Source organism: Patagioenas fasciata, chromosome 25 (genome assembly GCF_037038585.1).
Source record: "Patagioenas fasciata isolate bPatFas1 chromosome 25, bPatFas1.hap1, whole genome shotgun sequence".
NCBI classification, from domain to species: domain Eukaryota; kingdom Metazoa; phylum Chordata; class Aves; order Columbiformes; family Columbidae; genus Patagioenas; species Patagioenas fasciata.
The window spans coordinates 3835933-3858443 of record NC_092544.1 but is presented as its reverse complement, the minus strand read 5'-3'; the positions used below and the strand labels follow the sequence as shown (position 1 = coordinate 3858443).

General features: G+C 61.4%; 1 protein-coding gene across 9 annotated transcripts in view; it reads right to left on the bottom strand.

The window, feature by feature from the left end:
- Window positions 1-22511, bottom strand: part of MACF1 (microtubule actin crosslinking factor 1) — a 138150-nt gene that overhangs the window by 113653 nt on the left and 1986 nt on the right. Inside the window, exon 1 of one of the 9 annotated variants that reach the window (XM_065857237.2) lies at window positions 18127-18379. The exons of 7 other annotated variants lie outside the window; for them this stretch is intronic. In XM_065857237.2, coding sequence (XP_065713309.1) covers window positions 18127-18379 — 253 coding nt within the window. Of the gene's footprint in view, window positions 1-9458; window positions 9620-18126; window positions 18380-22511 lie in introns of those variants that run through there. One more of the 9 variants, XM_065857239.2, reaches the window with a different exon arrangement.

Here is a 22511-nt window from a genome sequence, read left to right as displayed (position 1 = left end):
TTGCTTTGTCCCCCCCGCCAGCTCCGGGTGGAAGAGACTTGCTCTCCGATAGAAAGTTACACAGAACAAAACGCTCATTTTTCGCCTTTACCTTCGCAGAAGGGCTCAGACAAGAGGGGTCTGTTCTGCTGCCGGCGCTCGGCAGCAAAGGCGAATGGTATTAAGGTGAGGCTGGACCTGCAAAACCTCAGCCTGGCTCAGGCTTTGCTCACGGGTCGAGCCAAGAGCCCAGGACCACACGTGGTCACCGCCACATCGGCCACCATCCAGCACCACAGCGCGGGACGGCGAACCCACCTGCAATCTGGGGTCTAACCATATACAAGCAGGGATTTATATTATCTTTATAATAGCAATTATAGCTCCCTAAATCAAGCTGGCCAGGCCCACCATGAAATCCGTATCAAGCAAAACATGACAGACCCCAACACTGCGCCACTCACGACCTCCCAGCACCACTCGAGCTAACAAGACGGGTGACAGAGAACAGTGGTATTTACCCCAGGGCTCAGTACTGTTACGATATATTTTCCAGAGCTTCTGCCCTGCCTGGATGAAAAATATCCCGGCATAGTTTTCACGTAAAGCAATCTGCTTTGTGTACGGGCAGGGGAAGCGCTGCCGAGGAACCACTTGCCAGCCGGCACCGCGGCCACCATAAATGGCCACCATCAGTGGCCACCATAAATGGCCCCGCGGTGCGGTCCCAAGCCGGGCAGTCAGAGCGATGGAGGAAAATCACAAAAGTAGAAAATCATTCGGGTCGGAAAGGACCTTAAAGGAAAGGACACTTTCCACCAGAGCGGGTGGCACAGAGCCCCGTCCAACCTGGTCTTGGGATGGATCCCCATCCAGGGATGGCGCAGCCACGATTTCCCTTGGAAACCTGTTCCGTAGGGAAAAAAACGCATGCAGCAACGCCTTCAGCAAAATAAACTCTTTAAATAGATGTATAAATATATATACAATCACACAGAAACAGAAATATTTATATATATAAACAATGTATTTTTATAGATGTATAAATACATCCCTCCCCTGCACCAGGACGCTGGGGTCCCCCACTCCACCCCACTCAGTCTCACGCCGTTCTCCCCCTTTTTCCCCTTCTCTTTTGCCCTCCCCGGCGCACATTCGGCACAACCAGCCCTGGCAGGAAACCGGTAACGGCTGCAGCCGGTTTCGGGGTGACCCGCTGGGGTTCTGGGGAACACCCAGCCCCGGATGCAACGACCGTGGAAACCGCCCCATGCACCCGAAACACAAACAGCTCATTTCAGATCCTTGCGAGGCGGCTTCTTCAGCAGCCTGGAAAGGTGGGGGGAGAGGACGCACATCTCCCACCTGCACAAGAATTTGGGGATCAGGCATCTTCCCCCTAAACAGGGGGGCCCCGCTTTGCAAGGCACCCCTCTGTTTCATGGGGTGCCCTGCTCAGTGTTTTCCATCCCTGTGCATCCCCCAAAACGGCGTCACCACCATGGCTGCCCCCTCTCTCCACCACAACATCCTGCCTGAGTTTTAGGGTACCCCACGGGACAGCTTTGGGGATGGGGCTCCCCCCATGTTCCATCACTCCGGCCGTGCCTCTCGCCGGAGCTGAGTCACTCCTGGCTCCAGCCAAGCATTTCGTGGGGCCAACCCCCCCGCCATGCGCCTCCCTGGTGAGTAATGCTCAGCCGACACGGCCCCGCCGCGGCTGCCGGCTCCGGCATCTCCTTATATGACCGGGGACACTGCTGGGCAGCGGCACACGGAGCCGGCGTGGTCCGCACCTCCCCAGCACCACCTGGGTACCCGGGCATCGCGGTGGGTGATGGCCCAAGGATGCTCCTGCATCCCGGGATGCTGCTCCATCCCCTGGGTGTGGGGGCTCCCCAGAGGCCCCACAGGCTCCAGCCAGGGACACATGTACCAGCCCCGGGTGGTGGCAGCCAGGTGGCACTGTGGAAACACCAAAATCGGTGTCACCGGATGGCGCTGGAGATGGGCAATGGACATGCGATCCCAGGGTGGGGGAAAGGGCTTGTCCGACAGCGGTGCTGAGCACGCACAAGCTCACGGCCGTGGGACAGGAGCCGGGTTTCCTGCCGTGCTTCCTCGTTCTGGTGTTTTTTCCTCCGTTCTGGGAGGGCAAATCTCGGTCACTTATGAGAATCGCTCAGGAGAGAAAGGAAACTCTGGGGTTTGGATTGGGGTAAATCACAGACACTCGTCACCCGCCACTCTGCAGGGACAGGTCCCACTCTGGAGTGTGACAAGGACCCAGCCTGGCTCTGGCATCCACAGGGACCGGATGGGGGACACGGCGCTTGAGTAAAACCACTGCACCCCCAACGCTGAGCCCGAGGAACAAGCCCACACCCCAGGGTTGTTTCCCCCCACACCACAGCTTCTCCCCCTGCAAAACCCAGAGCTTGGCTAAACCCTCGCGCAAACAGCAGACAGACAGACAGACGGCTCAGCAAGACGCAACCCTGGCTGCCGGGTGCACCCACACGTGCCGGCGCACCCCCTCCTGCCGGCAAGCACGGGCAGGGCCCGGCGGGGCGCGGGGGCTCACCCCACCCTGCCCGCGGCGCCGGAGCCATGGGAAAGCCAAGTGAGAACAAAGATGACGTTTCTTGTGATCCGGGCTCTTAAAAAACAAGGTGGAACGCGGCAGGTGGCGGCTCCCGGCACTGCCCAGCGCATCCCCGTTGAGACGAGCTCCGCGGCTTCGGCTCAGAAACCTTCTCGCCTTGCCAATGAATCACCGCCCGTGCGTGTGCGGGCAGAGCCGTCGAGCCCTTCGCCATCCGGCGGGGCCCGGTGCCGGGCCCTGCCCGGGTGCCTCCGGCTCCTGGCAAAGCCGGCACATTCCCCACGTTAAACATTTCCTTCTGCCTTTCATCATCCCCGAGCGGCCGCGGCGCTGCCAAGAGGGACGGGGACGAGCCCGCCAGGTTGCGCACCGGCCCCCTCGGCATCGCCACCGAACCCCGGGGCTGCAAAAGGTCTGAAAAATCAATATTACAAAACCTCACAGGCAGCAACGCTCTTTGTGGCCCTGGAAAATACCTCCCAAACGCTGGGTTTTACGCAAATAGAGCTTTTGGCCCTGAAGAAGTGTTTGTGCAAGGGTTAAGGTTCCAAAGGTTCTTGCATAGAAAACGGGGACTCGCGCCAGGTTTCACCTGAAACAACCAGAGCAGCTCCGTTCAGCACAGGGCTTGGGGGGCTGTTCTGCACCAGCGCCTGCCCCCCGAGTACCGAGAGGGCAGCACAAGTGAATATTTAACTGCAAACTGCTCGGTAGAGGAGCTGCTCACGCTGCCAAAGGTCGGTTGGACGCAGCAAAACAAAGAGAGAGGGATGGGGGCTCTCGGACCCCCTGGTACCACCAGCAGTAAAACCCAAGCTCTGAGGAACCGAGGAAGGAAGTGCTGAGGATAAGGGCGGAGATGTTCCCCTTTCCAGCAGCCGTCTGGGCACTAAAATAAGAATTATATCTTAAAAAAGGAAAAAAAAAAGACTTCCCTTCTCAAGGCAGAGCTGCTGCCCCACAGCCGGTGCTGCTTTGGGGTGGTGGGAACGTGGGACAGGTCCCCAAGGGCCACATCTCTGCTGGGAGATGGAGGCGGAGATGGTTGGAGGCTGGAAACAAACATCATTGCTGGCTGTTTCCATCCTGCAGAGCAAACAGCAGAGCTGGACGGCCACCTGCTCCCGGCTTAATCATTCCCCAGCACCACGGCGTTAACTCCTGCGCCCGGGCAGGGGAGCGGAAACCCCCCAGCACACCGGCAGTTGTGGGGTCTGCAGGAATGTGACACCCCGGTCAAGGGGACCGACTCAGCGGGGACGGACAGAGCCAATGGGAGGACCCCAAGGACTCAAGAAACTATAAAATGACCCAAAAGGAGCGCGTTTCCCTCGGCAGCACTGGCGGGGAGGTGGGCTCACCCCAAGCCCACAGCGGGAAGAGCGGCTGGTTTCCCAGGACACCGGCACGGAGCTCCAGCCTCCGGTCCTTGCTGGGGTTTGCTTTTTGGTGCCCCGGATTCAGCACCTTCCCCAGGGTGTCCACAGCCATCCCAGCTGCTCCCAGGGCAGGCAGGGCGACTCCCCTCCATGTGTCCCCCAAAGTGACTCCAAACCCCGCTCGTCCCACAGCAGGACCCTCGCGCCAAGCCGGTGGCTCTGCCGACCCACGTGCACGATGCCATCCTAAACACGTCCTTCAGACCCTCCCCAGCACAGCCCGGGCTCTGAGACCCTCCCTCTTGGCAGGAAACCAAGCACGTCACGCTGAATAGGTGGTGAGGGTGATCTCACCGCTCCCTTCCCCACGTTAAAACCTCTGCCGATGTGCCCGGCAGCCTCCTCAGGCGCCGTGGGGTTTGTGCTGACGCAGCAGCTCGGGCATTAGTTCATCGCTTCTCAGAAGCCTCCCCGGGTTTGTCACCCCTCCGAGGACGCTGGCAGGGAGCCGGACCGCGCTTGCTCATCGAGTGATGCCATCGAACTCGTGGTCATGTATCCCGGGCTCTGGGAAAGCACCGAATCCCTCTGAGCCGGCATCAGCTCGGTGGCATCACCCTGCAAAGGGAGGGCAGGAGGGGACAGGGCCACGCAGCAACCGGGTACCAGGCCACAGCTAAAAGCCGCATTTTGGGAGGCAGACAGCCATGCAGCGAGGGCGGCTCACAATGCACCTGGGTAGGAGGGAGGAGATGAGGAGGAGGATGGCGACGCGCAGGGGGAGGAAGAGCAGAAAACACTCCTGTATTCGGGAGGGAGCAGCGGCGGCTCCGGGCACACAGGAAGGTTTGCTCGCACGCCCATGAGGACACACACGTCCGCGCGCTTTCCCAGGGGCCTGTGCCGACACGGCGAGGTGGCACCTTTCCCAGGCAGAGGGAGGAGGAGGAGGAGGAGGAAGGTGATGCCATCTCTAGGTCCCTCCCTGCCCCTGCGGCCACGGGGACAACGCCGCACACCTCCACGCACACCTCCACGGAGCCGCCGTCACCGCGGCCGGGTCCGCCATTGCCAGCACGCCCCGCCGGCACCGAGAAAATCATGCAAGAACAAACAAACGAACCCCCAAACAACAAGAAAAATGAACAACACCCAAAAAAATCCCACCATGAGATTTGTTGGAGGCGAGCAGCAGAGCCCTGTGCCTGAGAGCAGCCCGAGCCTTGGCTGCATCCTCCAGCCACACAGCACCGGTAAATGCCCCAAATCCTGGCAAAATCCCCCAAATGAAGACTCAGGGCCCAACCCTTCCCAGAGGAGCCAGATCCCAGCACAGTGGAGCCCTGGGGATCCCACTGGGATCATCACCAGCCGCCTTAGGCCAAGCTTTGCACTTCCCACAGCTTAGGGAGCAGCAAAGCCGGGGGGGCGGAGGGACCGGCCGGCATCAAAACCCCTTTTCTCCCGGCTAACAAAAGGCCTGGTGTCTCCGCAAAGAGGCTTGTTATTCCAACGCCAAGCAAAGGCTGCTTGGCAGCGGGAGCCGTAGGAAAACGTTAGGCTAGTGGGAACTGGCCGCGCTTTGTTTCGGGGCGCGCTGGGGCGCTGTGTTTGCACAGGCTCCGCGCAGCCGCTCGCGGAGGCACCAGCGCCGGGTTCCCCCCATCGGGGTCCTCGGTCACAACCACAGTGACAACACCTGGCTGTGATCTCCTCGCTCTGCTCCTTGCAAAAAGAGCAAGAGGGGAGTTCAAAGCCCAAGCTGCTGGTGGGCAGCTGCGCCCCCCATTTTTGCGGCCTCCAGCCCCCAAAATCAGCCCAGGGTTCGAGCGGCCGCACCGCAAACCCGAGGACAGCTGGGGGATTCACAGCCCCCCCGGCCCGCTGGGGATGGCAGACGTGCGAAGCCCCATCTTAGCAATGGAGGTCAAAGAGAAGGAGGCGATTCCCTCATTTTCCCCTGCGAGCGGAGGGCGGGTGAGCAACCTTGAGCCCTGATCTCATTAGATGTCCCAAACTAAGCAGTGTGAAACCGGATTAACGTCGCGCCGGAGGCGGGCGAAGGGACGGCAGCCAGGTCCACCAGCCAGCCCCAGCACCCAAGATGGTGGGTTCTGGTATCCCAAAAAGCACCCAGAGCTCCCTGCCCAGGGTCAGGATGTGGCCCTGGTCCTTCCTGGCTTGCCCGGAGTGTGAATGCTCCTGGGATCACACCCGGGGGTTTATTCACTGCTGCACCACGATGCTGCAGCCCAGTTGCTGCCGGCTCCTGGCCGGGCCGGCCTTGGCATGGAGAGCAGAAAGGAATTTGGGATTAAAAAGAAGAAGAAAAAAAACCTAAACCAAACAGGGGAAGGCAGGAGCCTGAAACTTCTGTTCCCTAGAGACCTGCTCTCCCGCCGAGAAACTTAATCTCCATTAAAAACCAAGTGAAATAATCCAGTCGCTAACACCGCTCGGCAGCTCCGTTCGAGCGCCACCAGCCTGGCCTGGCCCATCAGATGCTCTCAGGAGGGTTCAGTTGGACCTTTCTGGAGCAAAAACCATCTCTTAGCAATACAAGAGCTGTAAATCGCAGGGGATCCTCAGTTAGGGCACCCAGGAGAAGCACCCAGCTGGGTCGGCCTCCCCGCGCACAGCGAGACGGGGCCGGGAGAGCCGCACGCCAAAGGAACCGAAACCCGCCGGGGCCTCCGCCCGCGGTGGCCGGGCAGATGGTGGCCCCGGATCTCTTATCGCACCCAGACACCTTGGGCAGCCCCTTGGGGAAGCCGCCGCGTGACGGGACGACAGCAAACGGTGACAGCAGGACACAGGGACAAGCTGCGACGCTACTGCCTCCCGCCACAATACCCCTAGAACATCTAAAATCCCCTCTTTTTTAATAGCAGAAACCCAGCAGAGCCAGGCACACGAGCGCTGGAGAGGCGAGAGGAACAAGCACAGACACACTCACGGCTGCTTGGCCATGGGGAAAATCTGAGCCCGGTTTCCCTGGGGAAAAGACACAGCAGCAACAAGGTCAGATGAAACCAGGAGATTATCTGGTGTGCACAAGAGAAGGCTGAGAAGATGCTGGATTTTATCCGGCTGCCAAGTAAACAACAAACTCCACAGAAAGTGAAACCAGCCGTCCTCGTGCTGCCGGTAAAATTAACCCGGCAATAAATTTGTAATCAACTGAGTTTCCTGAGCCAAGCCCAAGGCTCTCGTCACCTCCGGGCAGTGACAGTCGCTGCTCCGGGAAACCTGAGCTGGAGACGGTGTGGAAAGGCTGCGTCACCCCCAACCCATCCCTGGGGTAGGGTCTGTCCCTGAGCTGTGTCCCTTGTCCCCCGCAGGGATCTGGCAGGTCCCCATCCCAGCGGGATGCTCTCCAAGGCTTTGGCGATGGATGCTGGCACCGCGCCGGGGTCAGGGGCCTGGACTTACAGGGGCATTTACATATGAAATGCGCCCAGCTCCAATATCCGCTGCTGCCTCCATCACCCTGGGGAGATGAATAAAGATTGAGGCGGGGGGGAGAGAAAGGGGAAAATAAACCTCTCCAGCAATAAACCCTTCCTTCCCTCCAGCTTTGTCCAGCCCCGCAGCTCAAGGGCAGGCGGGATGGGGCTGCTTTTGGCATTGAGGAGCACATGGCAAATGCCAAACCACGGCGTGGCAGAGCTGATCGTGACTGCCTGCAAAGCCAAGCAACCCTTCTGTGCTCAAACGCCACCGAGAAGCACCCAGCAGTGCCAAAGGGTCGGTTGTGCCCTCTCAAAGAGCCATCTTGTCCTCTCCGAGCATCCCCTGCCCAGGCTGTGGTTTCCTCCGGCTCCCTGCCCACGTCGCTTTCTGCATTAAAGCCGCAAAGGGCTGCGGTAACACAGCTGGAGTCGGCATCGCTAGGGCCAGAGGCAGCAAAACAGAGCCACAACTGCAGATTTGGCTTCTTGGGGACTCACCACCCGCGATTTCATGTTCCTGTTGCACGCTCACAAGAGCAGAAAGCGCGCGAGTGCCGGGCTGGGGAGCTCCCGACTGGCTCTGGGCAGCACCTGGAGAGGGGCCGGCTGCCAGTTCAGCTCCTGCAGCCAGTCACCTTGTAAACGCCATCCATAATGTCACCTCTGCTCCTCGCACCTCGTTCTCGCAGGCAGGAGAGGAATTTGCCAAGCTGCAGCTGGACACGGGGCCCAAAAACCCCGAGTGCGAGCACGGGCGCCTTAGGAGCACCCCCAAAACGCAGAGCGGGGGTCACTAGCACCCAAGCTCAGCACCCATCTGTGCTCCAGCTGCCAAGGGGTTGCAGACAAGGGACAAGCCATGGGCCAGCACCCCGGTACAGTGCATGGTGACTGGGGGGGCGACCCGGGGGGCTCCTCTCCCATTGATTCCCAGTGCCAGCTGCAGCGAGGCGCAGGAAAAATTTATGACGGACACCGCGCCAGCATAAGCAAGTGAATTATATTACTCGCGGCCGCGATAAGTCAGGGCAGCTGTCAGCCCCAGTGCTGTGGGATTAACCCTTCGCGCCAGGCACGGGAGGGCGGGGAGGCCGCCAGCCCCCGGGTGACAACTCCCTTGGCTCCCTGCTAAATTAAACATTGAATTGATTCACCTTTGTTAGACGGCGGGATCAGCTGGTGGAGCCCAGCCTGGCTGTAAAAAGGGGCGAGTCAATAGGAGGGTTATTAGATGACAGGCAACGGCATCCCGGGTGCCTTCTGCTTTGCTCTGCGCCTTCCTCCTAGATCCTGAGAGCTGCCTGCAGCAAGATGAGGCTGGTTGGGAATCCTGGAGCAAAATGCTCCTATGACAGCAGGGAGGGGAAAAGAAATCAAGAAATATAGGGGAATATAGAATAAAGAAATATCAGGGGAAGCATCTGGTGCTGCAGCGGCAGGTAAACCGAGCTGCTCTGCCTGCGCCCGGGCTCGCTGCCGGCTCGGCGGGGACAACGGCCACCGGCCTCCGGCCACCTGCCAGGGGCCGGCCCAGCGCGATCGAGTGTCCTCTCCGGGGACAGAGCATCGGGAAAGAGTTTTGGAAAGAATAGGAGGGGAAAACAGCACCAATCTGCACGCAGGTAGCACCGCACACCCACAACCGGTGGGACCCATGCTGGAGAAAAGACCCTCAGAGCCGGATCAGCCCCCGTCCGCAGAACCACCAGCCGCTTTCGTTCCTTTTCTCAGGATTTTGAGCTCAATTCCGTTTCCAGCTGTTCCCGAAGCCGCTCGCCCTGCCTTCCTGCTGGGGCTGGGGCAGCGCTGCCCCAGCGCTCCCTTTGTGCCCAGACACATCGCTCCAAACCCAAATAAAGGACAAAAGCGGGAAGTGAAGCGGAGCCATGGAAAGCGCCACCCCTCCCGCTGCCTCCGTGGGAAGCCGGCAGCTCCTCAGCATCCCGGGGGGACCTGATTTGCCTCCATCGCCCATCGATCGGTGGGGCTCCGCCGGAGCCCCTCTCCGTGCCGCACATCCGCACCGCGGAGGGTGAGAAATACCTTTCAGGGTGCCGAGTCCATCCAGGAACTTCTTGTACTTCTCCAGGTTCATTTTCCAGCCCTGCTCCTCAGCTGGGTGGCATCAGGGCACCCACAAGCCCCAAGTCACCGCCACCAGCCCTGCAGCTCCGCCAGCGTCCCCGCCGTCGCCCTTTGACCACCGGCGAGCCTGGCCCTCGCGTTTCCTTATTTGATGAAGCGTATTAAAACCTCCCATGGCCGAGGCCACCCCCCTTTTTGCAAATGAGCCCAGCGCTCCCAGCAAGTGGCCCCGCACCACCGGCATCCCTTACCACCCCCTCCACGCCAGGGGTTTCAGGGATTGTATGTCCCGGGGATATTTCCAGCAAGAAGCATGTTTGAGGGAATTGGGAGGAGAAGGCACAACGCACAACAGGTTTTAAGACTGGCAGGGAGAAGATGGGGAAAATACACTCAGGGTCCCCATCTCCATGGGAAAAGCCACCCTGGTGACTCTGACACTTGGGAGAAGCCAGCAGAAAATTGCCGTAATGTGGTGGAAAAAGGAGGCAGGTGACACAGCAGGTGACACCAGCTCCCTCCTGTGCCCCCTGCTCGCCCTGCGGCGGCAGCGAGGTGCTTACGAAGCTGAAAAGGAGATTTAGTCGTTTTAAAGGAATTTTTGGCAGCGGGAACCAGCCCAGCGCGATCCGAGGGGATCCGAGCGCTCATCGCTGCCCTTCGGCGGGAGCCACGTCCACACACCGGGATGTGCCATCCCAGGGCTTCTGTCAAATCAGATAATAAATAATATCATCAGCAGGAGTGTTGAAATACGCTTGTCACGGGGCCGGATCTTGTTTTCCCTGTATCAACCCACTGCCTCTCCAGAAAGATCCCAGCTAATTGAGCAAGACCCACCGCACGCTGCAGGATCTGCCCGTTCGGGCTTTGGCGGAGCCGGCACCTCCCGGCACACCCGCACGGTGTTGGAGAGAAACCAGAGCGAGGACGTGCTGCACGAGCCAAATCACCCCCCGAAAAGAGGGACGGGAGCTCCCCACGTCTCGGTGGGGTGAGGAGGTTCCCCTTGTACCCACGCATGAATCCCCAGATAATTCATCGTGTGCCGGGAGAGCAAATCCACCCGTTCCCCAACAAGCCCCCCATTAATAAAACCAGCTTGCACATCCTCTGGAGAGAGGCACAAAGCCCCCAGCTCTGCAGACTAACGGACACCTCTCCGGGGACTGACGCACACCAGGGGTATCGCTTTCCTTCACCAGCGGAGCAAATCCCACCGGCCAGTTGCCGCTTGTGCCCCCGACAGCTGCCTGACCACGAACCAGGAGCCAAAACCGCACCGGGAGCTGCGAGGGGGAAACAGGGCAGGTGGTGAAGGGTCCCCCACGCTCCAATTACACCCACAGTGGGGCCTTGGGGGGGATGGAGGTGACACCCAGAGGACCCGAGCTGCCTGAGTCCCTTGGGGTTGTGGCACCACAGCAGCCGAGGCAGGTGGCCATTTGTCCTGGCAAGACGGAGCCGATGTGATCACCGCGAGTGGCCAAATGGAACTGCCCGGTTGTGCCGGACTCTGCCAAGGACCGACATGCAGGGACGGAGTGGACCGATGCGCAGGGATGGGGGACCAGCCGGTGGTGGCGGTGACATCCCTGCATCCCCGGCATGGCGGGGCCATTCCCGCAGACATCCCCCCCGCGCCCGCCGGCGCAGCCGGGAGCAGAATGGAGTTGTTGCGAGAAGCCAAGTTGTCACCACTAAAAATAGCACAATGGAATTTTCCTCTAAAGAAAAGGAAAACAAAAAATCACGCTTCTTGCTGACAAAGGGGCTGTGAGAAGGAAGCGAGGAACAGCCCCGCGGAAGGGACGCAGGGGGCACCGTCCCCTTCCCCTCCATCCCCCGCGCCAGGAGCCAGAGCAGAGCCCAGCGCGGGGAGCAGTGCTGGAACACCCCCCTTTTATTTATCCCCGTCTTCCCCTTCCCAGCAAGGGGGAAGAGACCAAGCACCACACACAGCAAACAGGCACCAAAACCCAGTCAAGCCCTGGCCCCCCCAGCACCCACCCACAGTCACCCCGGCTCCCTCTCCCCGCCGGGAACAGCGGGAATTCCGGCACAGGGAGGATCGCTCCAGCTGGCTCCATCAGCACAACGGAGCTGGGGGGGTCGGGGGGAGCCCCCAGATCCCGGCACGGCCACCATGCACCCGGCCCAGGCATCTCCCAGCCCGGCAACCGCCCTCCGCGGCAGGAACGAGAGGCATCCCAAACAGCCGGCGAGGATGAAATATCTCCACGTGCAGCGCCTGGAGCCGCCTGCAAGAAAACCTCCTGCGCCGTGGCTGTCACCCGGGGGGGTTCGCTCCTCAACGCGCACACGAGTGGGGGGACAGCGGGGGACCACGCTGCCCTTCCCCACCATCATCGTCACCAGCGCGGAGGCCACCACACCGTGCCAAGGACATCAGCGTGCGACCCATGGCAACAGCAGGACCAAGCCTGGGGTGTGGGACACGTTTATTTTAGGAGAGCCCCACCAGCACGGCTGCACCATCACCACCCCAGCAGGGACACGGCCATGGCCACGGCCACACCAGCTGTCCCCAGCACCACTTGTAGCCATCCTCATATAAAGCAAACAGTGGCCGAGTTAGGGAGGTGGTGCAGGGGCTGCTAATTGGTGCTAATGAGCCGGCGGGGAAGCTGCTGGCAGCATGGGCAGCGTGGGATGGCCGGGCTGGGGACACGGCCACGCTGGGGATGCGGCCAGGCCTTGCTCCGCATGGGAAGGAGTCGCTCCCCTGGATAGTTTTACCAGGACAGCTCTTGTAGCAAAACCACCCAAGGTCAAGGTGAATCTCACCGCCACGGGAGCCCTTGTATACAGTTTCCTGCAGGGAAATATAAGCTGCTGGCAAAAGCATTTCTCAAAGGCCACCACAGACCTGAATAGTGATTAATAAAGACCTGGACAGAAGTTACACCCGGATTTGACACAACCAGAAGTTGGCACAAACATCCCACTGGGATGAAGCGGAGAGGCAGCGAGCGCTGCAGAGCAGGACAGGGCAGAGCAGCTCGGTCCCCAACGCTGCCAGGAGCCAAGGTGGGCGAGAGCAGAGGGTGGGAGACAAGGAGACCCGTGCAGGTTGTAAAACGCAGCACCCATCGCTGGCGGGAGGCTGGCAAAGCTCCACTGCATCGCTAACAAATATTCAAGGCAGGGAGAGCAGCACGGGCACAGCGCCGGCCCTGCCGGCCGGCTTGGGCTTAGCAGAGAAAAACAGAGTCTAACAGGAAATGAAAAATGGAAATGCAGCGTGTCACGCACAGGGAAACAACAGAAAGCGTGATTGTGCGCTGGCGGCGCCCGGCCCGCCACCCTGAACCCATTGATCCACATCGCTGATAAACGGGGGGTGACAGGGGACGCCCCCAGTGCTGCAGGGACCAGGCACAAGCACAGGACACAGACCGACTTGTTTCACCGGTACCGATGGACCCAGCTCCACCAGCACCGTCAGAGCTGCTGACAGCTGCTGCCCACCCGCCGGGACCAGCACCCTGCTTCTTGCCCAAAATCTCCCAAACCATCTTGCCCAGCAGCCCTCCCCACATCCTCCGTTCCAGGAATCGCCGGGCTTATCTGACCCAGCGGCATCTCAGATCACATCCCAGGACTCGTTTCACCATGGCCGCAGCCAGACACGCACCAAATCTGATCACCCGCCCAGCCGCACCGCGCAGCTCGGGAAGCTGATGTGGAGGATCCCCCTCCCCGGCCCCCACGCCGGGTGGGATCCATCCGGACGCACAAAAACCCACGACGTGAGCTTGGAAATGAAACTTCCCAGCTTAACGACACAGGCATCCACCGTGCTCTGCAAACGGGACGGGTGCATGAGACCTCCGTGGTGGTTTCCCTGGAGCCTGTTTGGACCCCCAAACCCCAGCAGCGGGCCCAGCCCCCCCAGACAAAGGCTGAGCTGAGATGTTAAACCTGGAGCTTCCAGCAAGACTCTAGAATGAGAGGTTGGAAGGAGAAGGGAGGGCTCAGGGTCAGCACGCAGCAGAGATGCTGCAAGCCCGGCCGCTCGGGATGCAGGACAGGGGACCACACGCGGGATGCAGGGGACAAAAGCCACCAGGAAGCCGCTCTCCTGCCTGTGCGGTGAGCTCAGCACTCCGCCACCACCCCCTGCTCTCCCATCAGTGGCTCCACCGGTTCCCACCCCACCCGCAGCCTAGGACGGGAAAGGTGTGAGCAACCAGTTGGGGTGCGGAGAGGAGCCGGTTTGTGGGTCCTGCCCGTGGATTTGTGAGGGTTGGCTCTACACCACCATGCCGGGGATGCTTGTGGGTGACGGCCACCAGCAGCCCCAGAAATCAGGGCTCCCACTGCGGCGCGGCTCAGGGCCAGCTGCCGGCCCCATCCCAAACGTGCCACGGCACCCACGGCTGCGCCGCCTCGCCCCGCGGGCAGCGATTGCCTCATCCGCCCTGGAAAACGCAGCCGGTGCTGCCAGGACCCATCCACAGCACAGAGCTTCACCCAAATCCACAGAGAGGAGCGGGGAAGGCTGGGTCTGAGCTCGGGGAGCGCGGTCCCCCCTCGATGCGGGCAGCCCGAGGGGACACTGCGGTCCCCGTGCCCCCTGGGGAGCGGAGCCTGCAGCAGGCAGCCCTGCCCACGCTCCAGCACGGGCAACCAGAGCCTGCTCATGGAAACCATCCCTGGGGAATATTAATGAGAATGTATTTGTGCTCCTGCCCGGGGAAGCGATGGATTCAAAGCGACACCGTCTTCGAAGAGGAGCTGCCGCGATGCGCAAGGATGAGCGGTCACAAATCCCACCCTGGGTGCTGGGCCCGCTCCCCAGCACCCCGATTTGTCCTCAGCCTCGGGTGGGAACGAAGTGCCCCCCAAACCCTTCTTCCAGGGCTCCCCCAGCTGAGTAGAGACCAAAGAAAAGCCGCAGTGCATCCCAGCACTGCCCAGTGCGTCCTCCCAGCTGCCCCACGTCTGTCTGTCCTGTGTCTGTCCCAGCCCTCGGGCTGCAGCCGGCGGAGAAACACTGCCCCGTGCAGGAACCAGCTCGGCCGCAGCTCCCGGCTCCTCTCTGCAGGAGATGGAGCAAAAAATGGCTTTACCCCAGCACAAAGCAGCTTCTTCACACCCACCTGGAGCTCCGGTGCAGGAAACAGGAGAAACTGGAAACTGAAACCCTCCTGCTGCCTGCACAGCCTGGATTTGTCCCTTTTAGGTGCATATAAAAGGGACTTACCACCCCGGTACTCAAACAACGGTGTTAAGGACACTTTACATTCAAACAAAACCTCTTTTTCGACTTCCCGCTGGGAGGTTTGGTGCCGCTGGCATCCGCCGCGGTGCGTCCAGAGCAGTCTAAACTTAGCTGACACAAACGAGATGAGCCTGGAAAGGAGGTTGGCCAGAAACCAGCAGACGGAGGTCAAAGACGCCGGGCTGGCCCTGAAGCGTGAGCCGGGAAGGAAAAGGCTCCGATAGGAACGCGTGTTGAGAACAGGAGGGAGAGAACAGCGCGAGCAGGACGCGGAGAGCAGATCAAAGCTTCCCGGTGCTCACCAGCACCTGTACCGGGGAGGTACCGCGGTGCAGCCACCGTGCACCCAGCACCCCGGGGTGCACCAGATCCACATCCAAATGAACAAAGCAGCAGCCTGGTTCATGAGCGGGGTGCCGGGACAACGGCAATCGCAAATGCTCCCACTGGTTTTGTGGCCGGGGAAGCCGGCGGGACACTGGGGGACACATGTGCCACTCGGCAAGGCCAGCCCAGCGCTCGGGGTGACGGTGGCTCCGGCGTGGAGGCAGCAGAAAGCCAAACAGGTGGATCCTCTCACCTGAAAAACCACCAACTTCACTTGCCCGTTGGCCAAAACAAACACGGGCCAAACGGCACCTTCCACCACGGTTCCACCTGGGACATGCGGGTCCGGCCACCCCTGGGGACAGCCCAAGGCTCCTTCTTGAGCCCCCGTGCTCTCTGCTTACCAGGGAAGCACCCACAGCAAAGGGTCTTCAAGCCCCGAGACCCCAATGCTGGGGTCCAGACACCTCCAGTTGTTTTTCTTACAGCAGAAAACAAGTTAAAAACAAAACTTCCTTCCCACTGCCAGGAAGGCTCCAGCCCCATGAGGAAGGGTCCAACGCGCTCCAGTTCATTTAAACAAGGGTCTCACAGCTTTCCTGCTCACCCCGGGTCTCCTCCAGCCCTGGGAAGGTTGTCCCCTCCCTACCAGGTTCAGGTCAGGTGGACAAGGTGACAAGGACCCTGTTGCGTCCCAGTTCAAACACGCCGGGCCACGTGCCGGGCACCGCGGCACAGGCAGAGCCGGCTCGGGGGGTGGGAAAGGGCATCTGGGGCAGCGCAGCTCCAGGTTTCCACCCCCACCGCGAAAAGAGTTAATTATCGAGAAGAAAGCATTTCACCGACATTGATTAGTTAATGTTTACAGCCTCTGAGCAGGGGAAGCGTGACCCGTGCTCTGAGTAGAGCCCGCATCCCCAAAACCCCCCTGAGCCGCATCCCTTTGCTCAACCACCCCCGGGACCGGGGTGCAGCACCCGGTGCCCCCGCAGCGCCCACGGCGCCCATCAGAGCCCAGCACCGCAGCGATGCGGCACACCTACCTACCGGTGCCTACGGTGGGTGGTTATTTGCTAAAGAAAGAAACCACGGGGATGTGGCGGTGGGTTAACCCCTGCTCGCCGGAGAACGGCAGGGTCGGCAGCTCGCTGCGCCGCGTCCCTTCTTGTGCCACCAACATCCCTGTCCCCACACCTGCGTCTTGCTCCACGGCGCAGGCCCTGCTGTTCAGATGGGGATTTTTAGGTTATTTTCTATTAGAAACAGAGCAGAGCTGTCTAATAGAAATGCAAGGAGGCATTTGCAACCATGGGTTTGGCAGCACTGAGTGTCCACAAGCCGGTGGCGGGTCCTGGGTGCGGCGGGTCCGGGGTGGCCACCAACCCCATGCATCTCCCCAGCAGTCACATTGGGGTGAAAACTCTCCATTTTTTGCAGGATTAAGAGGAGGAAGGGACGAGGCAGTGGAAAACTTGTTCCGGACAGGAAAACCCAAAGCAATCGCAGGAGCTGCGGTGGGGGAAGCAAAGACAACACAACCACCAGTGCTGAGTGCAGAAACCCAAACCGGGGGCTCCCACCCAGCCCCCGCAAGCACGGGTGGGATGTCCTGGGAGGGGCGAGGAGCTGGGAAGGGGTTGAAGTTGAAGAAAAGCTTTTATGTGGTATAAACACACACTTCCCTACACCAAACAAGTACCACAAACAAGATCAACCACCACCCAGCAGGGTATTTCCAATGGACACCCAGCTTTCTACCATAACCTGCTGCAGAAATTAGGTATTCCCAAAAGAATTCCTCCTTCCTGGGTGAAGCCGGCTATGCAACGAAGGCACCGACAGCCCCAGCTGGACCAGTATGGACAAGCACTATAATTTCATTCTCTTTTTTGGAACAAAGCAAAACCGATGCAAACGACAGCCTTTTCCGCGCCAGCCGCTGGCACCCGCCGCACCGTTTCCTCCGCGTCTCCATGCTGAGCCCAACTACATCAAAGAGGCTTTTTTTATTATTAATAAAAGTTTGTCAAGTGCTTGGACGAGCCCAAGTCACGTTATCCAGCGCCTTTCCAAGGTGCCCACAGAGGCTTTTATTCCCCGCTGCCTGCGCGCTGCTCCCACCTCTGGGAGGTTTGAGTGCCACCCCGTGAACCGGGGAGCCGGGAATCCATTATTTCCCTCTCTCTGCAGGCAGAAAGGAAAAGGAAACGGGCGCTGCGAGCCCCTGGCTCCGCTCGCCTGGGCCATCCGCGTTGTAAAGAGACTTGGCCGCTAAACTTACAAAACAGAGCGCGAGGAGCCCCGTGGGGCTGAAATCTGGGCTCCAGGACAAGTCTCGCTCTGCAGCAGGGAGAAAATAATAATAAGAAGAATGGAAACGCACACAACTCCCACTGACATCAAAACTGCACACTCACTGCCGGTACCGACACCGGCACAGCTGCCGGCGTGGTGGCCTGAGGAATGTGTTGGGCCCTTGTCCCCATCTGGTTTGGGAACAGGGAGTTCAGCCCCATGGGGGCTACAGGGACACCGGGTCCCCACGTACCACGTCAGGGCACGGGAATGATGGGTGTCCTGGTGCTGCGAGGGGTAAGATGCAGCACTGGGAACCCCACACAAGGCACACAGGGACCCTTGGAACGCCACGCAAGGGGGGACACAGGGGCCCCGGGAACCCCCACGCAGGGACCTGGGGACCCTGAGAAACCCAGGCAGAGATGTTGAGTCCCCGGGCAACCCACGCAGGGGACACAGGGACCCCAGACAGGGAACAGCTGGGCCACTCATCCCTTAGGCATCTCACGCAGTTGAGATGCGGGGATGCTCAGACCCCGGGCACCCCATCCAGGGGACACCGGGGACACTCGGATCCCGGGCACCCCACGCAGGGACGCTGAGCTCCCCCGGGCACCCCACGCAGGGATGCTAAGCTCCCCGCAGACGCCCCCATCTCCCCGTCCACGGGCACCGGGCCGGCGCCGTCTCAACCCCCGCGGGGCGGCCCCGCCGCGCTCCAGGCCCCACGCCGGGCCCCGCCGGTCGCGGTACCTTTGTAGCGCTCCAGCACGTCCTCGTAGGCCTGGACGAACTCCTTCTCCTGGTTGCTGTCGGCCGGGAGCAGCCCCGGTACGTACCCGGCCATGGCGGCCCTTTGTGCCGCGGTGCAGCTGCCGGCGCGGCGGCCAGGGCCGGTCTGAGCCCCCAGCGCTTCCGCCCGCGCCGCCGCCCGACCGCCGGCCCCGCCCACTCCGCTGGACACGCCCACTCCGCCGGGCCCGCCCACGCCGTTGGTCACGCCCATGTGGCCACGCCTCTTTATACCTGCTCCGCCCACTCTCGGTGCTCCGCCCGTTTAATAGGCCACGCCCCTTCACACCCGCCCCCGGCCCCGCTGCGACCCCTGGCGGCGGCGCAGGGCAGCACCGGGTGGGAGGGGCGGGGGCACCAGGAGGGGGCAGCGAGAGGGGTCGCCGGGGAGGGGACAGCGGGAGGGGTCACCGGGGAGGGACAGCTGGAGGGGACAGCGGGAGGAAGCACCGGGAGGGGTCACCGGGTGGGGTCACCGGGAGGGGGCAGCGGGAGGGGACAACGAGACAGGACAACGGGAGGGGACAGCTGGAGAGGACACTGCCCAGGCCCAGGCCTCCCAGCATCGTCACCGCCCCCCGGGGCCACGCTGTCTCCCAGGGCCCCCCAGTGGCAACCAGTGCCTCCCAGTGCATCCCAGCGCACCTGGAGTGGTGCAGCCCAGTGCAGCCCAGTGCAACAAGGTCATCGCTTCCCGCTGCTCCCAGTACAACCGACACACTGCATCCTACTGCATCCCAGTGCATCCCAGCATCTCCCAGTGCAACAAGGGCATGACCTCCCAGTGCAAACCAGTGAGCTCAGAGCTGCAGCCCAGTGCAAATCAGTAAGCTCAGAGCTGCAGCCCAGTGCATCCCACTGCAACAAGGACATTACCTCCTGCTGCTCCCAGTACAACCAAAGCACTGCATCCCATTGCATCCCAGTGCATCCCAGTGCATCCCAGTGCAACAAGGGCGTTACATCCCAGTGCACTCTCTGCAACCAAAGTGCTGCATCCCACTCTGCCTAGAGCACCACATCCCAGTGCATCCCAGTGCATCCCAGTGCACCCAAGCTGGGGAGCATCTCAGCTGCCTCCAGCCCCGCTCCTGCCCTGCTCTGGTTCTGCAAAACCTCCTTTACTCCAGGCTGGGTTTTGTGGGGGGATTTATCCCCAGGTGCGTATTCCCAGCTCAGGCTCCTGCCTGTGGGTCTCCCGGGTCAGGGTCTGTCCCCATTGCCACCAGGTGCCACAGCTCTTGTCCCCACAGCCGGAACAGAACCAGGGTGTGGAGGTGGTGTAGCAAGAGCCCAGCCCCTCAGCATTGCTTTGGGGGGCTGTGGGGGAATGGGGAGCCCCTTGGTATCACCTGAGGAGCTTTGGGGTCAGGGGAGGCCCTACCAAGCCATTGGGGGGCAAACAGCTGTTAGAGGGGCACAAGGGTGACTGACCCCAGGCCAGGGGACACCCCAGTGCCCCCAGCACCCACAGGACACCCCCATACCACGATACAAGGCTGGAACCAGCCCCCCCAGGCTGCCCTGTTCCCCCATCCCCCTGCTGGGGCAAATCCCGGCCTTTTTTGGCCTTTGCAAGATGTTGCTTTTCCACCCCGGCTGCGCTGTTCCCATGGCAACCGGAGGACCAGGCTCCGCCAGCTGGGTAACCATGGCAACGAGAAAAGCCCCATCCCGCTCAGCCCAGACACCGGGTGTCTCCTCACCGTCACCCAGGGGCTCCCCAAACCTTCCAGCAGCACACCCGGGTTCTGGAGCCTGCACCCCAAATCCCTCTGGGGATGTGGAGGGGCCATGAGCAGCAACCACCATCATCATCCTCATCCTCCTCCTCCCGCAGCCCTTGGCTCGGGGGATTTACAGAAATCACCCCCCTTTGCCCCAGCTTTAGAGCCATCTCCCCTTCACCACAGTGCCTTAATTAGGAAAAGTAATTAACATCGCAACGAGCGCCGATGCCCGGCTGCATCCTCCATGGGGAGGAGGGTTTGAATGCGGGTGACTCCGGTGGCCTCGTGGAGGGACTGCCATTGTCCCCAGTGGTGCCAGGGCAGGGCAGGTTGCCTTGGGTGGCAGAGCATCGAGCGGGAAGAGCATCGAGCGGGCACAGCCCCAGGGGATGCGGCTCCCCCGTCCCTGCCCGCAAAGCCGCCCTGCACAGAGCCCTGCGGAGCTGCCTGAGCTCACAACATCCGTCTGACCCAAAAACGCGTTCCCAGGGAAAGAAATCTGCCCCGGCCAGCTGGCACCTCCTGGTTCCTCCCTGGGCACCGGCAGAGCTGCCCGAAGCTGCTCCGTCCCCAAAAGCGGGGGGTTTGCTGCTCCAAGGCAGCACAAGGAGGTTTGTTCCCACGTCCCCCTGGTGGCTCCGCTCCCTCCGCTCCCCCAAGGCGCAGCCGCTGCCAGCGCCACTGCTGAGGCTCCCGAGTGACAAAGGGACTCCCAGGAGCCTTTTCAAGCAGCCTTGGAAAGCCCCCACAACGTCTCCCCCATCACCCCTTGCACCCTCATCCTCGCCAGCCCCCCGCACCCCAACATCACCCCAGCACCCCGTGCCTCCTGGCAGGACCAAGTGCAAACAGGTTCAGGATGAAAGAGCCTTTTCTCCCCAAAGCAGCCCCCCCGGCCACCACCCTGACCCTCTGCCAAGCTGCTGGAGCCAGACGGAGCGACGTGGAGCAAAGGGCCGGACTCTGACCCCCCCATGTCCCACTCTCCCTTGGTGCCCCCCAGGTCGTCGCCTTCCAGGGAGGTGCCAGCAAAGCCGGGAGCAGCTCCAGAGGCTACGGGGACCCTGCCCAGCACCGGGGGTACCAGCGGTCAGGGACAGTGCACAGCAGCGTGTGCCAGCCCCCCCGTGCCATGGGGACATTTCACCATCCCTGGTCCCCAAATGCTATGGCGGGGATGGGCACTGGGGCAGCCAGCACGCTGCAGACAGTCCCACTGAATAATGCAAGGATTCGAATCAATATTTCAGCTCATTTTCAAACCCGGTGACACAAAACTGTCTCCAAACTCTTTTCCTCCCCAGCTCAGCACCGTCTAGCTGCACCTCGCGAGTTATTTTTAATGGGGAAGCTGCGTGAGACCGCATTTTGTGACATCCCCCTGCCTTTCATCACGGGCTGGATCCAACCAGCGTGACAACAAACGCTCGACATCCCGAAAAACACAGCGGAGGAGATGGCCCCGGGGCGCGGGAGGGTGCTCAGCACCCAGCAGGATGGGGCTTGAGTAGTGGTGGGTATGGGGGACCCTGGTACCCCAACCATCACCCAGCATCAGCAGTGCCGGCTTTTGGGGCAGATCCAGCCGCACCCAGAGCGTTTCCCTCCCCCAGCCCCAGCCAGCACCTTTTCCAGAACCATCATTTGAATCAACTGGTTCTTCCTGCCCCAAAACGCCCGCGAGCGGAGCCGGGATGGCAAAAACCGCCCGAGCGGCACCACAGCACAGCCAGAGCCACACGCACGGCGCAGGAGCGCAGGCAGCCAGCATCCCGCTGCACCTCCTGTGCTGCTGGGGTGCGCACACACGCGGGGTCCCCCTGATCCCCAGTGTTCCCAGTCTGAGTTCCCACAGCACTGGGGACAGGCAGGGGATGGCAGGGACAGGCAGGGAACGCCAGGGACTGGTAGGGGCTGGCAGGGACAGGCAGGGGCTGGCAGGGGCTGGCAGGGACAGGCAGGGACAGGCAGGGACAGGCAGGGACAGGCAGGGGCTGGCAGGGACAGGCAGGGGCTGGCAGGGGCTGGCAGGGGCTGGCAGGGACAGGCAGGGAACGGCAGGGACCAGCAGGGGCTGGCAGGGCAGGGCAGAGCAGGCACTGGGGAGCTCACCGCCCTCCAAGACACCTCCATCAGCGAGATGAAAGCTGGGCCCTGGGGTTCCCTTGGGGCAGCAGCCGGGACCAGCCTGGGCAGGGCTCGGCGGGGCCCCCGGCACAGCCCCAAATCCCTGTTTGCTCTGGCAGGAGCAGATCAAAGGCCCCCGGGGCACGGGGAGAAGAGGCCCGACCCTGGCAGTCACAGATCAAAGCCCCCGACGGCCGTTTGTCCCTGGTGAAGAAGCAAATCCCAGCCCTCGTGCTGGGGCCACCACCTTGAGCAGAGCTCCTCCATCTTCCATCCTCCACCCTCCATCCTCCATGCTCCCTCCCCAGTGTCACCAGAACAGTGTCCCCATCACCCAGAGCTTGGAGGAGCCACCAGCCTCGGCGGCTCCATCCCTGTCTTTGTTTCTCATTCCCGCCCCCATCCCTTCCCCCGGGGTGTGACAGCAGCCAGCGGGCACCACGGTGGCAGTGCAGGCAAGGGGACACACGGGGCAGTGTCCCCTCTACA